At 40.2% G+C, this 19,110-nt stretch overlaps 1 protein-coding gene across 1 annotated transcript in view; it reads right to left on the reverse strand.

Annotated features, from left to right (window-relative positions):
- apoba (apolipoprotein Ba) overlaps window positions 1-10,964 on the reverse strand; it is a gene marked incomplete at both ends in the record, with an annotated part of 44,720 nt that extends 33,756 nt beyond the window's left edge. The window contains 3 exons of the mRNA XM_084310349.1: window positions 1,790-1,935; window positions 4,609-4,721; window positions 10,907-10,964. Coding sequence (XP_084166475.1) covers window positions 1,790-1,935; window positions 4,609-4,721; window positions 10,907-10,964 — 317 coding nt within the window. The remainder of the gene's footprint in view (window positions 1-1,789; window positions 1,936-4,608; window positions 4,722-10,906) is intronic.
- Between the last annotated feature and the right edge of the window lie 8,146 nt (window positions 10,965-19,110).

The following is a 19,110-nucleotide window of genomic DNA, read 5'->3' on the forward strand; positions in this document are numbered from 1 at the left end:
TTATTATTATTATTATTATTATTATTATTATTATTATTATTATTATTATTATTATTATTATTATTATTATTATTATTATTATTATTATTATTATATATATTTTGTATCATTCTTTCCAAAAGCAAAGAGGCCTAAAAGCGAGGATAACTGCCTAAGAAAACACTGAAGGCACTGAAAGAGGATTTCACCCATCTAATGAACACACTAGACAAATATCAAGATGTATCCATCAGTGGACCAATTGCATTTTTTAAATATATATATATATATTTTTTTTTGCATTCAGGGGGGTAGTCGACTACCAGTCGACTATCGCCAAATTTCGGCCAATCAAAGTCGACTATCCAAATCCTAAACAATACTAACTTTTAAACGAGGTCTTTAACGGTAATGGCGTCTGAGAAGAGTGTGTACTAACTTGGCCAGAGCCTGGTTAGGGTTAGAGTGTGTACTAACTTGGCCAGAGCCTGGTTATAGGGTTAGAGTGTGTACTAACTTGGCCCAGAGCCTGGTTATAGGGTTAGAGTGTGTACTAACTTGGCCAGAGCCTGGTTAGGGTTAGAGTGTGTACTAACTTGGCCAGAGCCTGGTTAGGGTTAGAGTGTGTACTAACTTGGCCCAGAGCCTGGTTAGGGTTAGAGTGTGTACTAACTTGCCCAGAGCCTGGTTAGGGTTAGAGAGTGTGTACTAACTTGCCCAGAGCCTGGTTAGGGTTAGAGTGTGTACTAACTTGGCCCAGAGCCTGGTTAGGGTTAGAGTGTGTACTAACTTGGCCCAGAGCCTGGTTAGGGTTAGAGTGTGTACTAACTTGGCCCAGAGCCTGGTTAGGGTTAGAGTGTGTACTAACTTGGCCAGAGCCTGGTTAGGGTTAGAGTGTGTACTAACTTGGCCAGAGCCTAGTTAGGGTTAGAGTGTGTACTAACTTGCCCAGAGCCTGGTTAGGGTTAGAGTGTGTACTAACTTGGCCCAGAGCCTGGTTAGGGTTAGAGTGTGTACTAACTTGGCCCAGAGCCTGGTTAGGGTTAGAGTGTGTACTAACTTGGCCCAGAGCCTGGTTAGGGTTAGAGTGTGTACTAACTTGGCCAGAGCCTGGTTATAGGGTTAGAGTGTGTACTAACTTGGCCAGAGCCTGGTTAGAGGGTTAGAGAGTGTACTAACTTGGCCCAGAGCCTGGTTATAGGGTTAGAGTGTGTACTAACTTGGCCAGAGCCTGGTTAGGGTTAGAGTGTGTACTAACTTGGCCAGAGCCTGGTTAGGGTTAGAGTGTGTACTAACTTGGCCAGAGCCTGGTTAGGGTTAGAGAGTGTGTACTAACTTGGCCAGAGCCTGGTTAGGGTTAGAGTGTGTACTAACTTGGCCCAGAGCCTGGTTATAGGGTTAGAGTGTGTACTAACTTGGCCCAGAGCCTGGTTATAGGGTTAGAGTGTGTACTAACTTGGCCAGAGCCTGGTGGTTAGGGTTAGAGTGTGTACTAACTTGGCCCAGAGCCTGGTTAGGGTTAGAGTGTGTACTAACTTGGCCAGAGCCTGGTTATAGGGTTAGAGAGTGTACTAACTTGGCCAGAGCCTGGTTAGGGTTAGAGTGTGTACTAACTTGGCCAGAGCCTGGTTAGGGTTAGAGTGTGTACTAACTTGGCCAGAGCCTGGTTAGGGTTAGAGTGTGTACTAACTTGGCCCAGGGCCTGGTTAGGGTTAGAGAGTGTGTACTAACTTGGCCAGAGCCTGGTTAGGGTTAGAGAGTGTGTACTAACTTGGCCCAGAGCCTGGTTAGGGTTAGAGTGTGTACTAACCTGGCCATGTCTGCCTGGAAGGCCTCGGAGCCTGCAGCCTGCCTGAACACCGGCTGGCCCTGGGGGTCCATGACAGACACCTCGCTGAGCACACAGTCGCTGGTCTGCAGCTTGAAGCTACACGCTACAGGGACTTCAATCTCCACCTAATGACACCACGGTGATAACAGCCAACAGGGGAAGAGGGAGGGAGAGAGGGAGGGAGAGAGGGAGGGATGGAGGAGGGATGGAGGGAGAGGGAGGGAGAGAGGGAGGGAGAGGGAAGAGGGAGGGAGAGAGGGAGGGAGGGAGAGGGAGGGAGGGAGAGAGGGAGGGAGGGAGGGAGGGAGGGAGGGAGGGAGGGAGGGAGGGAGGGAGGGAGGGAGGGAGGGAGAGAGGGAGAGAGGGAGGGAGAGATGGAGGGAGAGAGAGAGGGAGGGAGGGAAAGATGGAGGAAGAGAGGGAGGAAGAGAGGAAGGGAGAGATGGAGGGAGAGATGGAGGGAGAGAGGGAGGGAGGGAGATATGGAGGAAGAGAGGGAGGGAGGGAGAGATGGAGAAAGAGAGGGAGGGAGAGAGGGAGGGAGAGAGGGAGGGAAAGATGGAGGAAGAGAGGGAGGGAGAGATGGAGGAAGAAGGGGAGATAAGGAGGGAGAGAGGGAGGGAGAGATGGAGGAAGAGAGGGAGGGAGAAAGGGAGGGAGAGATGGAGGAAGAGGGGGAGATAAGGAGGGAGAGAGGGAGGGAGAGATGGAGGGAGAGAGGGAGGGAGAGAGGGAGGGAGAGATGGAGGGAGAGAGGGAGGGAGAGATGGAGGAAGAGAGGGAGGGAGAGAGGGAGGGAGAGATGGAGTAAGAGAGGGAAGGAGAGAGGGAGGGAGAGATGGAGGAAGAGAGGGAGGAAGAGAGGGAGGAAGAGAGGGAGGGAGAGAGGGAGGAAGAGAGGGAGGGAGAGAGGGAGGGAGAGATGGAGGAAGAGAGGGAGGAAGAGAGCGAGGTAGGGCATGCAGATAAATTAGTATTAGATAAGACAAGGGAAGTAACACAGTCCAGTATTTGCGTGTCTGGTGGACCCACAACATTGTTGGGATTTTAAAACAATGAAATCATAACCATTCATGTAGAAATACTCAACACATGTTACTGTAACCATATCTCAATTGCAAGCGATCTAGACAGCATATTCATGGTTAATGTTTCCCATTTACCTCTGCTGGATCACATGTATCAATTAAAGTGCTGTTGATATTTTGTTTGATAAGATTTTATCAACAAATTCATTGTAATCAAGACATTAATTTAAATAAATCATGTTTATCTTCAATAAATATACATGAAACAAGGCGGAGGTAGATAGTGAAGATACCCAGTGAACCCTTTTGTTGAATTTCTACCATGTTTACTTGTTTTCACCTACAATTTCCACACGTTGGAGTCCAGAACACCACGTATGTAATATAAATGTGTGTTCACAGAAGATTATCCATGCAAGGCCAATGAGTCTCAGGTTGAAAAAAGAAACATCATTGTATCATTTCTCTTTTAGTAAACATTGAAAACGGGTCCCACAGAGACCAGAACACCACACAGGGGTTAGGTATATTTGTATACTTTGTATACTTTAGTATACTTTTGATGTATTCAGAAAGTATACTAAAGTTGTGTTAAATTGAAACTACTTAAAGGAACACACCAACTTTTTGGGGAAATTTGCTTATTTGCCATATACCCTGGAATTAGACAAGCAGATAATTTATTTTTTTATAAATAAAGAATTAGGCATTTTCGTTTTATAAACAGATATATACTCAAAACTATTTGTCGAACCGGCGCCGTGATTTCATCACCTCAAACGCCCAGTTTTTCAAAAAGCAACAGGGCTTTTGAGGTGATGAAATCACTGTGCTAAGGCAGCAGTGGTTCGGCAAAAAAAAATTCTGAGTATATACAGTATCTGCTTAGAAAACGAAAACTTCCAATTATTTTATATATTTTTTTTCTCCACATGGTAAATACACAGGTCACAACATGTTAACAGGAACGTTTTGGAGTTGTATTTGGAGTGTATTTCGTGACTGTTGGGAACTAGGCTACACTGGCACACCTATTTCCAGTGAATGACGCTAAGCTAGGCTAACGGTGTGGCTGTTCCCTAAGCCTAATGCATGAACAGAGAAGAAAAGGGTATGTATCTGCTTGTCTAACTCCAGGGTAGATGCATGGCAAATAAGCGAATTTCCCCAAAAAGTTGACGTGAACCTTTAAGTTGCAGTTGTGTGTTAAACAGGAAATGGAGAGAATCACACATCTGCTGAGGCTGCAAGAAGAAAAGTTTGAATGGAAATGGGGAAAATGGGAAGAATACAGGAGGGGAAGTAACGACATCACAGAGGTTTGAAAAGGATACAAGGAAATGAATAAAAATGTAAATAAATAATGCAAATGTAGAAGGGACCGAAGGACCCATGTCACACTTTTTCTTTACCCTTTTTTTGTCTATTTGTTTTAATTTATGTACTGTGTATTGTCTATGAATGTTGTCTATGTATGTTGTTGAAAAAATGAAAATAAAAATTTAAGTTAAAAAAAAAAAAAATTGTACTCAAGATATGCTTAAATATATTGAAATGATAGTTTTGTGTATGTATGTGGATATAGGATATATGTGGGTGTATTTCTAGTTGTTCTAGGTGTGTGAATGTGTGTGTGAATGGGTACAATGTGAAGAACACATTTACCATTTAGTTACTTTTTCCTACCAAAATAGTACACTTCTAATAATAAGTCAAACTTCAGTTTGGTAAATCTCAAGTATTTATTTGACAGGGTGAGGGTGGCCTCACCTGGCAGGTGACTTTGGGTCCGTTCCTGAGGTTGGCCGTGCCCGTCACGCCGTTCCTGCTCTCCGTGACGTACTGGTACACGTACTTCCTGTTGGCTTTGAATCGGCTCGCCACTGTGAGGGAAGGGAATAAGAATAGAATAGAATCAAATAGAAGTACTTTATTGATCCCGAGGGAAATTCAGCGTCACAGATTCATGCTCACGATGAACATTTTAGGTATATAGTCAAAAATCACAAATCACAAATAAGAATACAAATATAAATAAAAATAAAATTACCATCAAGGATATACATTCTAAAATATGTTATACAGCCAAAGATATACAGTAATATACAGTAAAATGTACAGTAATAAATGTAGAAAAATGGTGTGGACTCTAATTCTCTATAACAACACTAATTGGCTTAACCCTTTCACTACCACACTACCAAATGGTTAACCCTTTCACTGCGACAATACAGAAGGTTAACCCTTTCACTGCCACACACGGCAAAGGGTTAATTAACCCTTTCACTACCACACTACATAAGGTTAACCCTTTCACTACCACACTACAGAAGGTTAACCCTTTCACTACCACACTACAGAAGGTTAACCCTTTCACTACCACACTACAGAAGGTTAACCCTTTCACTACCACACTACAGACCGTCAGCATTTTGTTTTAGTGAAGTGCCCCTTTAAGCTAAATTACTTCAGATTGGGTTAATTTGATGTATTCCTGTCTTTCGTTTGTTATTAGATTAGATTAGATTAGATTGTAATGTATTGTCATCATGCAGCACAAGTACAGTACAACGAAAAGACCCTTGGCATCCAACCAGAGTGCAAATGTAACAGTAAAGTGCAACAGTAATATACAATGTACAGGTGATTAAACTGGGTATAGAATATATAAATGATTAGTACTACTGAGTAATAGTGCTAATCAGATGTATGTACAGAGTTGTAGTATTAATGTGTACAGTGATACAGGTATAAAGACACTATGGTAGTACCGGTAAGTCATACTGGCCAGCAGCGTAACTAAGAGTAGGTAAGGGATATGTACAGATATACATATTATATGTGTTATATGCAGGTGTATAAGCAGGTATAGGATTATGCAGTATATGTACAGACAGATGTGGATAGATATACTGTATATACACATAAGAATAAATATATATAGACGGTATATACTGCATTATTGTCTAGTAGAAACTAGACTAAACGTTGTTAAAATAGAATGGAGTGATTACACTGTAAAAAATTAACTAGACTAAAAGTTTTCAACGTCGTTCAAATAGAATGGAGTGATTACACTGTTAAAAAATAAACTAGACTAAACATTGCTCAAATATAAGTGAGTGATTACACTGTAAAAAATAAACTAGACAACATTTTGTTAAAATAGAACAGAGTGGTTACACCGTAAAGACCAAATAAATTGTGCATTTCTTATAAATAAATACTTCAAATACAAAAAACATTAACCACTGGATAATGTTATGCCTATAGAACTGCGCCCTGAGAGGGAGGTTTGCCCTGAGAGGGAGGGAGGTTCAAAGGGTCAAAATGGGTATCAAACAGGAAAGAAGACTGTCAGGTCATAGATTGTGGATATCAAATAGGGAAGGTAAAGACGGTTTTAACAGTAATTCAGAAACATTATTGCACCACACTATTGCATCATTTTACCACTATTTTATTGCACTGCACTATTGCACTATTTTACTCTGTCTATTCTATTTGACTCTTTTTATTATTGTATTATGTAAAAAACGGCCATAGGATACAATACACAGAAGGTTAACCCTTTCACTGCCACACAACAGCAGGTTAACCCTTTCACTGCCACACTACAGAAGGTTAACCCTTTACTATCACACTACCGACGGGTAACCATCGGTAGGTAGTGTGATAGTAAAGGGTTAACCTTCTGTAGTGTGGCAGTGAAAGGGTTAACCTGCTGTTGTGTGGCAGTGAAAGGGTCAAGGGCAAATCTTTTCTGCTGTGAAGCCCTTTGAGCTGCAATTTTTGTATGAAAGGTGCTATACAAATAAAGGGTATTATTATTATTATTATTATTATTATTATTATTATTATTATTATTATTATTATTATTATTATTATTATTATTATTATTATTATTATTATTATTATTATTATTATTATTATTATTATTATTATTATTATTATTATTATTATTATTATTATTATTAAATGACTATATAGCCCCCATCCTATATAAGATCTAAAACGCCATAACTCTAAAATTCACCTCCTGCTATATACAGGGGCACCCCTCCACTGTCCACATCACCAGATAACGCCGGACCTTTGGACTCTTTAGCAAACCGAGCGGCGGAATCCGGCAACGTCAAACGGCAGCAGCCATCATCGCACTGAAGCCGTAACGAGACTCGGCGGAGAGCAAGGGTCTCCTGAAACTGCTGTCTCCAAACAAAACCTGTTTGTTCTTGTGTGTTTGTTTAAAGCCTAAGAGAGTTCAGCGGTTCAGGTCATCATCGACCCCTCCTCTCAGGTCAACGCGTGTGCGTGTGCGCGTGTGTGCGTGTGTGCGTGTGTGTGTGTGCGTGTGCGTGTGTGTGTGTGTGTGTGCGAGCGAGTGTGTGTGTGCAGATGAGTCGCGGTGCCCTGAGTCCAAAGCCGTACTGTATACTTAGAAGGCTTGCAAGGCCCCAGAGGAAAAATGGTGAACGGGTCATTGGATTAAACATTGATCGTGGACATAATATGCATTCCTGACAAATTCAGTATAGGACCCTCAGAAGTCTCACGTATATAGTATCACAAGGTACAGTATTATGTGTCTTTTTACATTTACATTTTGTCATTTAGCTGAACACTTTTATCCAAAGCGACTTACAAGTTGTGTACGACAAGTCAGCAGGAAGGGTATACGACTCTTTCAGCTGAGTAACAATGTGTATCAAACAGTGCTGAAACTTGGGTGCTGCATAGTATATTAGTATAGCATGATGGTATGAGACAGTAAGAAGGTTAGTTATAAAAAAAATAATCAGATATTGATTGAAGAAGTGTGTTTTTAGTCGACGGCGAAAGATTGATCTGGTTTCGGCTCCTAACTGTGTTTTAATCTGACAAAGTTGTCGACACATCCTTTTTTAGCAGCTAGAAAATACTTTTATGGTCAGTTGTTGCACATAATGGATATATCAAGAGCTGCATCAATCAGCATTCTTGTTTTGTTTTTCTGTGACGTGTAGGTTTATAGAAATATAGAACCTTTAAAGATTATTATGTAAAAGGTTATATATAGACGTTTTAAAAATGATATCTAACTTTTGAAAATGATATTTGGACCTTTTAAAAATGATTAGACGTTTTAAAGATTATATCTAGAAGTTTAAAAAATGATATATAGAACTTTAAAAAATTATATATAGAACTTTTTAAAAACATGATATAAAGACATTTTTAAAATGATATAGAGAACGTTAAAAATGTACTTTAAAAATTATATATAGAATATCTTTTTAATTATATGTAACTTTTTCTTTTGACCAAGATGCCCTTTCTATGCCCCTTTTACACCCTATAGTGCGTTTTGGCTATATCTGTATTTAACACTTGAACAATAGGTTTATGGAATCAGACATAGTGAATAATAATAAATAAATAAAATTATAAATAATAAATCTTACGTGCGCAGGTTGCGGAGGTCGGTTCGTCATTCTCACCGCCTTGCTCTGGAAAAGACAAAAGAAAGTACAAAGAGTGATTCATCACATCAGTGACGTCAAACTCGCTAACCAACAATTACAATCAATAACTCTGAATATTGACATTTGAGATTCAGTGATGAACCATTTCAACATGATTCACCATAAACGTAAAAATTCACTAGATTAGATTAGATGCAATTTATTCTCATTGTACAAGTATACAAGTACAATTAAATTAACTTTGCATCTAATACGGCAAGTGCATTGCCGTATACAGTATAACACGTCAATATATGGAGCATATGACAAAGCTACAGAGTAAAAATACTAAGCTAATGTTATTATTATATACAGTGGTACGAGTATGAATACACTATGGTAGTAAACCATATTAGCCTGCAGTGGTTAAACTAATAAGAGTGGTTATGGGTATAAATATAGTGGTATACACATATATATGCAGATATATATATATAAATGTATACATAGTGTGTACATTGTTATTGTAGATGTGGGCTGGGTATGAGTACAGCGTAAAACAGTTGTAGGCATGCGTAGTAGTAGTCACACGCAATACAATCATTCCAGACTGTAAATAAGGTCAACGGTCTTTGTTTTGTCAGTGACTGAAAAGGTACATACTTATTTATGCCTGTCCTATATTCTTATCAGATGAATCCTTCAAAACAAAACAAAAATAACCCCCCAAAAATGTATATCATCCACATTATGTAACCCTCAAAAATAACTGTAGAAAACATTTATTTATTTATTATTATTTATTATTATTTTTTAAACCAAAAGGGAACAAGATACAAGATACAAGATACTTTAATGCCACACAACGATGGTTGGTGGTAATTGTTTGTGGTACAGTTTGTTAAATGTAAATGATTTATTCACAGTAATTCATAGGCAGTAATGACCTCTACTCCTAACTCTGTGTGTTGAAATGGATGCACAGATCAACACAGATCATCACAGATCATCACAAATCATCACAAATGCATACCAGTAGCAACTATACACAGGGATGATGTTAACCCTTTCACTGCCACACAACAGAAGATTAACCCTTTACCCGTCGGTTGTGTGATAGTAAAGGGTTAACCGGCTGTCGTGTGGCAGTGAAAGGGTTAACCGTTTTGGTAGTGCAGCAGTGAAAGGGTTAAGCTTAAAGATCCAGTACAATTACAAAAAAATATACGTTTATGGTGGAATGTTAATATTATGAGTATTATGCCTTCAGATGTATCATTTGATTTGTTGTAAGTGTTTAGGTCAGCCTCTTTGAGCACAGCCAACTCTCAGTCGGCTGAGGGGGCGTGGCCTTCTGTACACGAGACACTATACACTGTAAAAAAAAATGTTTTTTCACAGGAAATTCACTGGATTATTTTAGAGATTACTTTTGGTTTTCTACTTTAGGTGTAAATGCCATAAAAATACAGTAAATTACTTTTGAGCAAAATATTAACCATTCACTAAAGGTTGTAATCTGTAAATTGATTTAATAAGAAATTAATTTTTTTTTTACAGGATTATTCCATTGCTTAATTGTCTTGGATGTAAAACAAAGTGGAAAAGAAATTTATTTACAGAATACATTTTTTATTTTAGGTGTTTTTACAAAAACACATCAAATTAAAAATGAATTCTGTAAATTAATTTCTTTTCCACTTTATTTTAATTTGGGGATTTTACTGTAATTTGAAGCAACCGTTGCTGCCAGACATTTCCCACTTTTTTACAGTTTTTTCTTTTTTTACAGTGTAGATGCTTGATTGGTGGAGATAGGGATGTTGTCCTTACACCACATGAACTAGATGTGACTGATTGGGCCAATCAGAGTAACCCAAGCACATTATGCAATATCTTCGAGGAAACGGATTGGATATCTGACATGTTTTGATTCTGTTCACACACAGGGCAAGAGAGGCAAAGGGCTTTAGTCATCGTTTTCACAACAACACTTTTACATCAACATACCTTTAAAAGAAAATGCAACACGATTGAAAAATAAATAAATAAATATATATATTTATTTATTTATTTTTCAATCTTGTTGCATTTTCTTTTAAAGGTATGTTGATGTAAAATTATATATAAATACATACATATTTTTAGAGACAATCCTTACAGATGTTACTATATATATATGTGTGTTCCTTTATATATTTGAATGGCTTCAGGCTATATCTGTACTTGTTGTTTGTTTGTTTGTTGTTGCATTATTTGAAATAGTATAGGAGTATAGTAATATAATATATAGCAGTGTAACATAGAATAATAATATATAAAAAGATTGTATAATACTGTATACCAATATAGTGTAGTATAAATAGTACGATTTAGTTATATATTCGTTATATTATAATAAAATAAAAATAATACAATTATATAGTACAGTATAATGAACCTAAAATTATGCAATTTAACCAATAGATACACACAATTTATTTATTTATGTTAATTTAATTGCGTCGATGTTTTCATCTCTGCAAAATAAGTACATTTGGTTTGGTTTGGTCAACATTGCACACATTGCACTATAAACGTGGATGAAATGAAAGGGTGTCAGGAGAGAGAGGTGCATCACTTACGAGCCATGATGGCGTAGGCGCTCAGGAGCAGCAGCAGACAGAGCGTGGTGTCGCCCATCTTCTTCTCCTCTGGTGGTCTTCAGCTCTTCTGAAGCTTGACTGACGCCCCTCCCGCTCCGTCCAGATCCTTTATAATGTGGCCCGGCTCTCTCCCCCCCCCCCCGCCCCCCTCCCCTTTATAACGGTCCTTTTTTAGTCCCTCCTTTTTTCGGCGAGCGATAGAGCGCTGGAGTCGATAAAGTAGATGTTGCAGCAGAGAGTGTCGGCTCAAAGTTCAACCTGCGAGGCGAGCGCCGTATTATAGTCCAGGGGCCACACGTTTATGCTTTTTAAAGTTTTTTTTATAGTTGTTGTTGTTGTTATTATGTGTTGTTATGTGTTGTTGTAGAATAAAACCGAATGACAACGACGCAGAAATGAGGGGGAAATGTGTAATTATGGGCTGGTATAGGTTTGTGCTTTTTTACATTTTTTATATAATATAGGAAATGATTTACTATGATGATAGCCCCTACCCCCCCCCCCCCCCCCCCCCCCCCCCCACACCATATGAACTCTCAACTCCGACCCCCAAGGCCAATACATAGGCTCTGTTACCGCATACTGTACAAACTCTGAACTCTGTTGCCTATAATACTCTATTTGTATACGCGCATGTCCAGAGTTAATTATACTGTATATTGTTTACACTGCCTTTTTATTCTATTTTTATTTTTTTACTTCTCCACTGTATACTATACTTCTGTGACCTCAGTACCTGTATGTCTTCTACTAACCTGTACCTCCCCTCCCCCCTCCCCCATGCTGCTATACTCTATTTATACCTACATGTATATCTACTGTATTCACGGTCTACAACTGACTTATACTCTATTTATACATTCTACTGTCTTCACTGTCTACAACTGTACTCTATTTATACATTCTACTGTCTTCACTGTCTACAACTGACTTATACTCTATTTATACATTCTACTGTCTTCACTGTCTACAACTGACTTATACTCTATTTATACATATCTACTGTATTCACTGTCTACAACTGACTTATACTCTATTTATACATTCTACTGTCTTCACTGTCTACAACTGTCTTATACTCTATTTATACCTATCTACTTGAATGAATAAATGAATGGATGAATGAATGATCTTTATTGTCATTGTCACAAGAATGGTACAACGGAATTTAAAATGCAGCCCTATGTGCTAACAGTCACACAGTCCTATAGATAATAACAACACAGTCCTAAAATACAGTATTAAAATAATAAAGACAAGAGTGAGACATAATAGACATAAACAGGGGGGGTATAAAAGAAGATTGCACTATTCCCTTGGTGTTGTGTGTGTGTGTGTGTGTGTGTGTGTGTGTGCGTGTGCGTGTGTGTGTGTGTGTGTGTGTGTGTGCGTGTGCGTGTGCGTGTGTGTGTGGGGGGGGGGGGGGGGCGGTGCAGGGGAGACCACTGTATATCACTGTTGTACTTTACTGCTACATTTGCACTCTGATTGGATGCCAAACCTATTTTTACGCTGTACTGTACTTGTGCTGAATGATGCCAATACATTGAATCTAATCTAATCTCATCTAAGAGAGAGGGAGAGATGCAATTGATCTACCTCAAGCCCCACCCCCTTTTCCCGATCCTCCAATCACAACGTCCGTTGTGATTGGAGGATCAGGAAAAGTGGGTGGGGCTTGAGTTAGGTCAACTGGACCATACATTGTATGTGACTGTCTATCACACTTTACTGCTACATTTGCACTCTGGTTGGATGCCAAACCTCTTTTCGCTGTACTGTACTGCTGTATGATGACAGACAGTACATTTGATCATCTAGTTCATGACAAGCCTGTTGCTTGAGATGTCACTTGTGAGTGAAATGAGGTGAGGGGGAGGCGGCTTGTCAGAGTTACAGATGAGGTCAGGGGGGGGCGGCCTGTCAGAGCTGCCGGTGAGGTCAGGGGGAGGAGTCAGAGCTACAGATGAGGTCAGGGGGAGGCGGCCTGTGTCAGCACTGCAGATGAGGTCAGGGGGAGGAGTCAGAGTTGCAGATGAGGTCAGGGGGAGGCGGCCTGTGTCAGCACTGCAGATGAGGTCAGGGGGAGGAGTCAGAGTTGCAGATGAGGTCAGGGGGAGGCGGCAGATGAGAAATGATAAAGGTTTGTTTGTTTGTTTATTTAGGATCCCCATTAGCTTTTGCACTTGACAAAAGCTATTCTTCTTGGGGTCCGGCACTTACAACAATACAACAATAAAGGTTCACCTCACAGGGATCTGAACAGAAATGGCAGCCGGCAGGTGTGTCTGATTGCACTGATGCAGTGTGTGTCAGTGGGCTTGATTGCTTCAGCTGCGAACAGCGGTCATTATTGCTCGGCAGAGGTCCGTTATCGAGTAATAACGGACCTCTGCCGAGCGCTATTGAGATTATTATTATTATTATTATTATTATTATTATTATTATTATTATTATTATTATTATTATTATTATTATTATTATTATTATTATTATTATTATTATTATTATTATTATTATTATTATTATTATTATTATTATTATTATTATTATTATTATTATTATTATTATTATTATTATTATTATTATTATTATTATTATTATTATTATTATTATTATTATTATTATTATTATTATTATTATTATTATTATTATTATTATTATTATTATTATTATTATTATTATTATTATTATTATTATTATATATTTTTTTTTAATATTATTTATCATTATTATTGTAATTTTATTTACATTTGACATTTTGACATTTGCAGAGCCTGCAATTTCTTTTTACAAAACATATCTACTATACTTGTAATTCTTAGAATTCTTCTACAGTATTTTATGCCATCATAAATCCAAACTAAACTAATAAATAGCAACATTGCGGCCCCTGGTGTTGTTAACAATAATCAATCAGTAGGTTTTCAGCCAGAAGGTTTTCATTCAGAAGGTTTTCAGCCAGAAGGTTTTCAGGCACAAGGTGAAAAAATCTAATCTTCGAATTCCAATCTGGCTTCAGAACATCCCACTCCACTGACACATGCCTTCTCTATTTAAACGACCACATCAAACAAGAGGTGGATGCGGGCAAATACTGCGGCATGGTCATGCTGGACCTACAAAAGGCTTTCAACACTGTCAATCACTCCATTCTGATTGACAAGCTAAAAGCAATTGGTTTTGATAGTTCATCAGTGAGCTGGATGCAATCCTACCTGGAGGGGAGAGAACAGATGGTGGAGGTAAACGGTACCCTATCCCCCCCCCTCCCAGTGAGCTGTGGTGTTCCACAAGGAAGCATACTAGGACCGCTACTGTTCCTAATTTAAGCAAATGACATGTCGTCAGCTTGTGACTGCAACTTGTTCTTGTTCGCGGACGACTCAGCCCTGCTGGTCTCTGACAAGAACAAGTTACAGGTTGAAAAAACCCTTGGCTCTGAACTCGGCAGAATCTGCACCCGACTCGCTGATAACAAACTATCATTACACCTGGGTAAAACAGAGTCCATTCTCTTTGGATCAAATAACAAACTCAGCGAGGCCAACGGCTTCTCAGTTACAGTGGGTGGCAATATTGTCACAAGGAAAGATGAAATTACATACCTACTAGGTTCCATCCTAGAGGCAAATCTTTCCTGTGACAAAATGGCATCCAATGTAATAAAAAAAGTCAACCAACAAACAAGATTCTTGTACCGGATCTCCTCCCTGGTAAACAAGAATACCCTGAAGACTCTAACAGGAGCACTCATTCAAGGGTACTACGACTACGCTTGCACCTCATGGTACCAAAGCACCTCAAAGGCAGTGGCGGACTCTGGCTGTTTGAAGGGCAGGGGCGAAAAGAAAAAAAGGGGCACCTACTGCACAACATGGGACCCCATCAGTGAGCAAAAAGCTATGATGCGTCATGTGTGGTGAAATAGTCTTCATCCTTGATTAAGATTAACATTAGAATAACATAGACCAATCCAGATTAATAGTATAACCACACCTCTATGATAAAAACACACAGGGAACAATACACCTTTCAAATGTTTATTTCACCTCATTGTCAGTCATGGTGTTTGAAAAGTAGATTTATCATGGTGTTTGAAAAGTAAATTATCATGGTGTTTGAAAAGTAAATTACCATGGTGTTTGAAAAGTAAATTACCGTGGTGTTTGAAAAGTGGATTTATCATGGTGTTTGAAACTTAGATTTATCATTGTGTTTGAAAAGTAGATTATCATGGACTGTTTGAAGGCCTAAACCATTGCTGCAGTGGTACATTTCTCAATGCTAAAGATATCAGTAAGGAATATAAATATTTGGGGGAAAGCATTTAATATGGTCCGGGTTGAAAAATAGTGAACCTATTCTTTAAACGCTATTTACAACATATATTTTACAGGATATAAAACAGTTTAACAGTTAAAGTTAATCCGAGTGCCGTTGAGCTTCTTCCTTTCTTTCTCCTAACTCTCCTTCTCTCCTCCCCTTCTCTCCTCATGTCCTCCTTCTCTCCTCGTGTCCTCTCCTCCTGCCCTCTCCTTCTGTCCTATATACTCCCCTTCTCTCCTCCTGTACTCTCCTCCTGTACTCCCCTTATCTCCTCTCCTTCTCTCCTCATGTCCTCTCCTCTCCTTCTCTCATCCTGTCCTCTCCTCCTCTCCTCTATCTCTCTCTCTCTCTCTCTCTCTCCCTCCCCCCTCTCTATCTTCCCCATTCTCTCCATTAAACAAATATATTGTACCTGGATACTGGCTGGATCAGTGGGATATTTTAATGGCAACTGGAGAGCATTCAAGTTATTTGTTGTTGTGTTGTTTGAATAATTTCTCTCCCCATCATCATTTTCATCCTTGCCTTCTTTAGCATCTCCATGACCATCTTCATCATCATTTCTCTCCATAGCATCATCTGCATTCTCTTTCCTCAACTTCTTCATAATTTCTCTCAATAGAATCATCTGCATTTTGTCTTTCCTCCACTTCTTCATAATTTCTCTCAATAGAATAATCTGCATTTTGTCTTTCCTCCACTTCTTCATAATTTCTCTCAATAGAATCATCTGCATTTTGTCTTTCCTCCACTTCTTCACCATCTCTCTTCCTGATATCATCATTTCCCTCTTGAATATCTCCATCTTCATTGTCTGTACTGTCTTTATCTAAGGTGGAGCAAATAATATTTGTTTTATAATAGTAATATAATTGTACTGTATATAATATTCGTACTGTAGCCTACAATGTTATAATTGTATTATAAAATAACATGTCATATAGCACTACCACCACTAGCCCTCTTGCCTTGATTGGAATAAAAAGGGTCTATGGTTGGTCAATTTAAATGTTTAAAACACATTCTTCTGTCCAAAATAAGCATTATTGACCATGTTATCACCAGATTCTCAGTTATAATCCAAACTATTGGCTCTGTGCGACAAGCTTGTACACATAGCTAGTAGTGAGGACTTACAAATACATACCTGTATCCTTATCTCCTCCCTTACTATTGTTGCTTTGGAGTGGACCCAATTTTTCAAAGAATTTTTCAGCTGCTTTTTAATATTCTTCCGATTTCTTTCTCTCATTGGCATTCTGTAATCATAGAACATAGGCCAATGCTAAACCCACTTTTAAGTTTACTACCACTCTTAAGTATCGCAATTATGCCACATCAATGTGGAACGCCCTACCCACAGCTGTAAAGGAATGTGAATCACTACCCACTTTCAAAACCACTCTCAAAGAGCACCTAGAGACTGCAATTCGAAACTGACCCCTGTAAATGTCCTAACGCAACCCCTTCCAATGTACAATACATGCACTTTTGCATGACATTATTTAACCGTGGGGCACATGGTCAAGTTTAGACCATTGGAAGGGCACCAATGGGCACGTCCTCTATAGTTTTTGCCACTCAAAGGGCACTTTAGCGCGACGTTTTCAACTGTGGGGGCACATGGTAAAGTTTAGACCATTGGAAGGGCACCAATGGGCACGTCCTCTATAATCTTTGCCACTCAAAAGGGCACTTTTGCATGACATTATTCTTTTTTATTTTTTTTATTCTCTTTTTCCCTCTCCTTCTTTTTCCGATTTTTCTCCCATCCCACTGTTAGTCGTTATGCCAATTCCCAACCCCCTTCCTGGTTGTTGCGTACTTTCCCCTACTGTTGGTCCGAGAGGCCGGAGACTGTCACATGCTTTCCTCCGACGCATGTGCAGCCAGCCTGGCCGCGCAGATTCTCACCGGGAGAGTGTAACGTGTGGAAGGTCGCACTACCTCTCACCAGATCCTACCTTCGCTGAGCAGGCGCCCCGACCGAACTGTAGGGGTCGCTGTCCACAACGCCCAGGACCCACCCACGGCTCCCCTCCCCCTAACTCAGCCAAACGAGTTATATAGTATAGCGATCAGCCCGAGCCAAGGCAATGCTGACTCTCCGGGAGTCGAGACCGCAGCCTCTTGCATTGGTGACGAGCACAATCTCCGCTACGCCACCTGACCGCCCTGCATGACATTATTTAACCGTGGGGCACATGGTCAAGTTTAGACCATTGGAAAAGCATCAATCCCTACCCTCCTTCAAAACCGCCCTCAAAGAGCACCTACAGGAGGCCACAATTCGAAACTGGCCCCTGTAAATGCCCAACCCCCCCCAATGTACAGTTTCCTCCCCCTCAAATGTATATATTCTCTTTTAGAAACTCTGTCTGTAAATAAACAGTACTGTATATTTGTATATCTTGTATGTCATAATAAATGTCTGGATGTAACAGTACTGTATATCTGTACGTCATGTATGTCATATATGTTATGATGAATGTAAAATGGGGGACCCTGATGTAAACAAGACGAAAGTCTTTCTCTGGTCTGCATCCCCTTAACAATTGTGTGTATTGAGCCGTACTGTATTGTACCCATTCTGCAATCTGTTAATACAATTTTCAATCAATCAATCAATCAAAGGTTTCCAGCCAGAAGGTTTTCATTCAGACGGTTTTCAGGCAGCCCTCTCTCTTCAAACAATGTTCTCTAAGGGACCCAATTTCCCCTTAAAGCAACAGGCTAACTTTATGGGAACCTAGAGTCAGACAAGAAGATAATATACCTCTCTGTTACAAAGCTGTCCTTAAGCAATAGAGGGAGGGAGGGGGGAGATAGAGAGACAGACAGAGATAAAGAGAGAGACAGAAACAGAGACAGAGAGACAGAGAGAGAAAGAGAGAGAAATAGAGAGAGAAAGAGAGAGACAGAGAGAGAGAGAAAGAGAGAGAGAGAGAGACAGAGACAGAGAGACAGAGAGACAGAGAGAGAAAGAGAGAGAAAGAGAGAGAGAAGAGAGAGAGAGAGAGAGAGAGAGAGAGAGAGAGAGAGAGAGAGAGAGAGAGAGAGAGAGAGAGAGAGAGAGAGAGAGAGAGAGAGAGAGAGGGGGAGATGGGGAATTAACCCTGGAGCATGCAGGCCACCTAGCAGGCCACCTGGCCACCAGGAAAGTGGGTTCGGGACAGCTGCTGTTACAGAGATGGGACGGGGGGGAGAGAGGAAGATCTATAATAAGTCCCATCGAATTTCTCCCAGGCAGGCTGCTGGAGTGGAGTTGGAAAGTCAGGACAATTATTTATGTATAGAGTTGCCGTTGTTCAATATCCCGGGAGGTTAACGTTGGCATAATGTTTATTGTTGCCGCCGGTTCCAAGAAGTCCAGAGGAGGCCAGCCAGCCCCAATGGATCTTGGGAGAGATGTGCTCGCCGCCGTGGCCCCATAGACCGACCGGTAATAGGCTGGGTTTGGGTTATACCACTGGATAAAAGAAACCGTCGGTGCGTCCAGGTCCTATTTCGCTGTGTGAGCAAATTGGGGCGAAGCTGGCGCACTGCTGCCTCCTCGTCGATCCGTCGATGAGAGGCGGGGTGGGGGGGGTGCCGTGAGGGGGGCCTGTGGTGTACTGTCTGGGGGTTCCTCGGTGTGTTTGGCCTGTGGTGAGTGAGTGACAGGCGGGGAGGACGCGTCTATATTTCCCACAAGCAAGTTGTCCTTCCGCGTTGCTCTGATTGGCCACTGACAATTTCTGGTCATGTGACATGTGCGCCCAATCGCGTGACGAGCAGTGGCTTAGTCCATTTCCGCTTCGAACAGCCTGCAAAACGACCTAACGCCTAGTTTATCACTGGTTAAGCTTCTAGGC

The sequence above is a fragment of the Notolepis coatsorum genome, assembly GCF_963971535.1.
Source record: "Notolepis coatsorum genome assembly, chromosome: 3".
Taxonomy (NCBI): Eukaryota; Metazoa; Chordata; class Actinopteri; order Aulopiformes; family Paralepididae; genus Notolepis; species Notolepis coatsorum.